Source organism: Bactrocera neohumeralis, unplaced genomic scaffold (genome assembly GCF_024586455.1).
Source record: "Bactrocera neohumeralis isolate Rockhampton unplaced genomic scaffold, APGP_CSIRO_Bneo_wtdbg2-racon-allhic-juicebox.fasta_v2 ctg3131, whole genome shotgun sequence".
NCBI lineage: Eukaryota > Metazoa > Arthropoda > Insecta > Diptera > Tephritidae > Bactrocera > Bactrocera neohumeralis.
Genome location: NW_026090547.1, coordinates 466 through 6,665, shown reverse-complemented (window position 1 = coordinate 6,665; position 6,200 = coordinate 466). Strand labels below are relative to the sequence as shown.

At 34.9% G+C, this 6,200-nt stretch overlaps 1 protein-coding gene across 1 annotated transcript; it reads left to right on the top strand.

The window, feature by feature from the left end:
• The first annotated feature begins 4,250 nt into the window (after positions 1–4,250).
• Positions 4,251–5,978, top strand: LOC126766932 (jerky protein homolog-like). The gene is made up of 3 exons (XM_050484591.1): positions 4,251–4,478; positions 4,643–5,059; positions 5,120–5,978. Exons 1-3 carry the CDS (start codon positions 4,251–4,253, stop codon positions 5,906–5,908), a joined length of 1,434 nt encoding a protein of 477 aa, XP_050340548.1. The 3' UTR covers positions 5,909–5,978.
• Positions 5,979–6,200: the final 222 nt, after the last annotated feature.

Genomic DNA, 6,200 nt, shown 5'->3' with positions numbered 1-6,200 from the left:
CTCCTGGTGTTTTTTGCCCCTCTCATGGTAGCTTTTTTCTGTTAATTAGGACTTACTATTAGTAATGAATATGTATTTTATATTTAAAATTTACGTGTAACAAAGCTAATATATTTGTATAAATTGTTGCATTTGATACTTAATTTGTACATAAATATGTAAGTATATACTAATATGGTTTCGAACTTGATTCAACTACACGTTAAAAAATTCTGAGCACATATAGTTGCCCCCAGTCTATGAGTCGCACTGAAATTAACTGCAACCGTCTCAAACATATTCTACGACACGTTCGCTCGGCCTGAGCGCATACTGTTGTTTTGCGCTACTGCCCCGCACGTCGCTACACATCGCTTTTTGTTGTATACATATAAATGTACATAGACAAAAATTTTGACGCTTCAATTGCTTCAACAAGAAAACGATATATACATAAGCAAACATTTTATTTTGCCCCACTGATATACATATACATATGTGTTTCACGCACCGCTCCAACATATTATTAGAAAAACGCAGAACAACGGAATCCACACAAGCAAACTATTTACTTTGCTTCACTGATATATGTAAGTATGCATATGCTTCAATCGCTTTTTGTTGTATACATACAAATGTACATAGGCAAAAATTTTGACGCCTGTTCGCACTGTACCGAATGATTCCCTTATCCCTGTGTGCTTCACAAGAAAACGGAATTTACATAAGCAAGAATTTTACTTTGCTTCACTGATGTACCGTCGCTCGCATGACCAACTAACGGATCTGACATTTACAAAATTTTACAGGAGAGCAGTTTTAATATTTTTGACCCTTTATTCCATTGTCCCTATCGAAAGGTATGCATGATATTTTCAGTCTGCTTTTCTAATTATGTACTCTGACGTCTACTCTTCAATATTATTATGGCAAAATTGTTATATATTGGATTTTAATGCGATCTTTTGATTGCAATGCAGATACGTTACCTTTGTGACATTTTTTTTTTGAATAGTTGCAGATACGTTTTTTTTTTATTTAAAAAAAAACAGGATTTTGAATTGAATTTTTTTAAATCTTTATTGGACTATAGATATGAAATACAAAAATAAAAAAATTTAATGAAAACAATATTTGTAATTCATGAGGAAGGGATTTATAAAAATTTGTATGTTCACATAACTTGATTACTGGCATATCTCCAGTAGTAAGCAATACTAAATCTTCGTATTTATTTTGAGGTATTTTAGGAGGAGTCGTGTTTAATTTTGAAATCTGTCCCGTCAATAAATTGACAACAAAGCGTTTTAAAGGCAAGGATCTATAATTTTTGTCTGTATGTTTATTTTTAAAAAACAATTTGAAAGGTTCTCCTTTTTCTACTCTGTACTCAACCATTTCGGTCCAGTTTGTTGGTTCTCCTGAGTCGTCTTTTCGAATGGATAATAGTTTAAGATCGGTCGACAATTTCTTGAAATTTAAAAAATCAGAATAATCCATGGTAACTACATCGTATGGCTTCTTTATCGGCGCCAGCCTGAATATTGGGCTTAGTTGACTTGGAACATGAACATCACCACTTTTCTTTATTATTCTTATATATATGGTAAAGTAGCAACTGTCACTGAATTTTTGTTCTGACCACTACATCCGTCGGCAAACAGATAAACTTTTTTGCAGCCCTTATTGGCATACTTCAAAAGAAAATGATTAACAGCAGTAGGCACTTCAGATGCGCCTCGTTTGCTAATTCCTTCGTGCCATGTGTAGCAAGAACAATTACCAGATGCAATATTATAGAATGTCAAATTATATACAGAAAGGCGTCTCTTATAAAATACAGCATTGTCCATTGAAATTGGAAGACTTATGACTTGCTGCATGTCAAAAGTTGCGCACAGAATTGTCGGGTCTATTTTAGCGGCTTCTTTACATCCATTTCTAATTAGTCGAAATTTGTTTTTTTCCTCATTGTGTATTTCAAATCGTTTGCTTAAATTATTTTTGACTTCTTCAGTTCTTTTATGATAACTCATACATAGTCCACACTGATATTTTTTGGGCCGATGGAATGACAAATTTTTTGTTTGAAATATCTTTTGATAAGTCGAAAGGCTGGCAACAGCGCCCTCTCCAGCGCACGTATACGTGGTGCTGTTAGATGCTAGATGTACTCTGTTGAGTGCCAAAAGGAGGTTTGCCGCACGCACACATTCTTCTTTGGATGGTGGATGGTGGTTACACCAGGCCAAATTTATGAAATCATTTTTGCTGAAATTCCCGATAAAGAAAGTGTATAATACTGGATACAAAGTGATGAAAACCAATATGGCTCATGGTCACCACAATACCACTTCGGTTTGTATGTCTGACAATAAATGCACGAAACACTATCCACGTGCTTTTCTTTCGGAAACACAAACAAGAAATGATAGATATGCACTCTATCGGTGTCGCTCACCAGACGACAATGGCAGAACATTCAGCATTCAATTTAGAAGAATGAATATCGAAGTTGACAAAACATGGATCGTACCATATTCGCCTTTAATGCCTAATTCACATTCAAAACTCATATCAATATTGAGTATTGCAGCTTGGTGTAAGCGATGAAATACGTTTGTAAGTACGCCACCAAAGGAAGCAACATGGCGGTTATTGGTCTTCAACGATACGGTCGATACGTGAACTGCAATAAAGCGCTTTGTAGGATATTTACTTTTGCAATTCGTACCGACCGTTATGCGTCCCGCAGCTAACTTGGAGAATGGCCAAATAGTGTTTTTCAACCCAGAGAATACAGTACAGCCAGTGGAAACACCGCCAGCAACAAAATTAACTTTTAGGAGTTTTTTTCTCAACTTCCGTCAGTGATCCCTTTGCGAGAACATTGCTCTATTCGGAAATACCTTGACATGCATGGAAATACATGGAATGCATCGTCGAAGAAATAGTTGCGTAGAAAGCAATGCCAACCAGTAGATGGACATCCAGGTGCGTTATCAACTAATGTATTAGGACGAATTTACACAATCCACCCGAAAAACGACGATTGTTTCTACGATCGGTTGCTATTGATTAATGTACTCTATTAAACTGAATTTGATCATTACATACTGTGAATGCTACGGTGTGTGCAAGTTCTGAAGAAGTAAGCCAGAAATTACAGTTGCTGGAACTTGTTAATCACTGGAATGAAAATGAAGTTAGCACACTTTTCGTATAGACATTTCGACATATCAGCCTTCAAATCTGCGTCAATTATGGGATTTGAACAAAAAAGAAATTGCCGAAGACATTTAACATCGTCTTCGCTAAAAATTGGAAATGGTACTATTCCGGATGATACTTCCGGTGATTTGTTATCAACTCCATCTTCCCTTTATCAAGTCACGAAAGATGAACTCATCACGAATGTTCCGACATTGGCCAAATTATCATAACTACGATTCCTTAAGTGCATGAGTTACCTTCTCTACCCTATTTGTACAGATGCTGAGGGTTAAGGAGAAGAGAAGAGAGAATCACTAAGCATCTATTTTTTTTTTAGAGAGAATCGCTAAGCGGCTATTTTTTACAGAGAATCGCGAAGCAGCTATTCTTTTTTAAAGAGAATCGCGAAGCGGCTATTTTTTTAATATTATTCGAGCGTGAACTTTGATCCGAAACGGAAGCAAACAGAAGCAACGGCACAGCATTTCTGGATTTTGTTTGAATAAAGGAAAAGGCACTTACACAAAATTGATTTTTAATTGAATAAAGGAAGAGGTACCTACACAAAACTGGTACAGTAGACGCTCACAAATTAGAACTCTCAGAAATTAGAACCAGAGTTTTTAATGATGTTTAGAACTTGAAGTTCTAATTTCTGAGCATTTTTTTTATTTTTTATTTTAAACACAACCATTTTTTGTTTGCATTGACCGAGAGAGAGCTTTTTTTTCATTTTTAACACAAGGGAATTCCCATTCTTGATTTTTATTTTACTGAACAAATGTAAAATAGAAAGGGGAATCCCAATATATTTTAGTTTTTGTTTTGCCTTATTTTCCTAATTTCTGAGAATTTTTTTTCATTTTTAACACAGGGGAATTCCCATTCTTGGTTTTTATATTACTAAACAAATGTAAAATGGAAAGGGGAATCCCCAAGTTATATTTTAGTTTTTGTTTTGCCATATTTTTGGTGTTTTTGTCATTCGTATGTGAAATTTGATACGCGTGGACATATTTTGCGAGACTCTACCGAAAACTAAAAATAGCTTACCTAAAATGTCAAATAAACGTAAAAAAAACACTTTATCTTTGGAAACCAAAGTAAAGATATTAGAAAAGCTGGACAAAGGTTTTCAAGGGAATCGTCTAGCGCTAGATTTCAACGTGAGCAAATCTGCCATCAGCTATATCAAGTCAAATAGGTCATCTATATTAAATGCTGTTTCCAACACTTATCAGGAAGCATCAAATAAAACTGTGCATAGTTCCGAATATCCGAAAATGGTAAGTCGTCTTTATGAGTGGTTTTTAAAACAACGCGAAAGGAAGTGTACATTGACAGCAACAATATTAAAGGAAAAAGCTAAACAAATTTTTGGTGAAGAATACCCCGATAAAAATAAAAATGCATTCCGAGCAAGCGATGGATGGTTTACTAAATTTAAAAGCGACACGGCATTCGTTTTTTAAAAATTGGTGGCGAGATTCTTTCTAGTGATATTGCCTCCATCACTCCATTTATTCACAGATTCCGTGCAAAAGTCACTGAGATGGGGTTAATAGAGTCGCAATTATATAATGTGGACGAAACCGGATTATTTTATCGTTGCCTACCAGATAAAACATATGTCTCTGCTTGTGAAAAAAGTGCGCCTGGACACAAAATTCAAAAAGAACGAATTTCAATTTTACTTGGTTCAAATGCTGATGGGTCTCACAAATTAGTGCCCTTAGTTATTGGAAAAGCTAAAAGTCCCAGGAGCTTCAAAGGTTTTAAAAATCCACTTCATTACTACTTTTCCAAAAATGCTTGGATGACGTCTCGGATCTTTCACGATTGGTTTCACAAGATATTTATTAATGAAGTAAGAGGAAATAATTTTGCTTTTAATTTCTTTAATTTTAAAATATTTTTTTGTTTACAGGTCATCCAGTTTTCTCAAAAAAATAACTTGCCTCCGAAGGCTCTTTTGCTTATCGACAACTGCTCCGCGCATGCACCGATTGAGTATCTTCAAAGCAAAGATGGCAACATAGTTGCATATTTCTTGCCGCCAAATGTGACAGCAGCTGTGCAACCAATGGATCAAAATCCCATAAAGTTAACAAAACTTGTTTACAGAAGTAAGTTACTTGCTGAAATAATAGCTGAAGGTGGTGCACTGAATAGTCTGTTGAAATCCCATTCCATCCGAAAGGCAATCATATTTCTGAAACAAGCTTGGGATGAGATAACTCCAAAAGTGATGAGGAATTCTTGGTCAAAGTTGCTAAATTGGGACTCTGACCAATACGACAGCGATGATGATGTGCCACTAGCAGAGTTGCTTAACAAAAATGAGGACTGCAATGAATCTCTCCAAGTAAATCAAACTCTTTTAGCAGAAATTGATCCAAACAGTTTCATGTGTATTGCTGACATCGAGAAATGGAATGAAGATGAGTTTGAAGACCGAACTGGTGATGACCTAAGTAGCGATGATGAGTTTTCTGATAGCAGTGAAGACGATGTTGTTGATGACACACCAGTTATTTCAAATGTTATAGCTATTGAAAGCGTTAACAATTTAATAAATTGGTGCAACAAGAGTGAATTGTCTTCCAGTAAGCACATGACCAATCTTTTGGCCCTCCGTAACGATATTGTTATATCGGATTTAAAGAAACCAAAAAAACAAACAAATATTACTGATTATATGTCAAACAAAAATTAATTTTGAACTGAGCCCTTATCCTGAGTTTTTAATTAATTTCTGAAATTTTTAGTTGTTTTTTTTTAATAATTGTTATGTAATGAACTGAATTGTTATGTTTAAAAAAAAAAATAAGAAAAGAAATAAAAAAAATGTTTTTATATAGTTTTTGGAAGTGGCTTAACTCTTAGTTTTATTATTCACGTTAAAAAAAACCGTCCAGAAATTAGAACATTTCGGAAATTAGAACTACCCCAAAAACAAAGTGGTTCTAATTTCCGAGCGTCTACTGTAACTGGCGCAGTTGGTAATT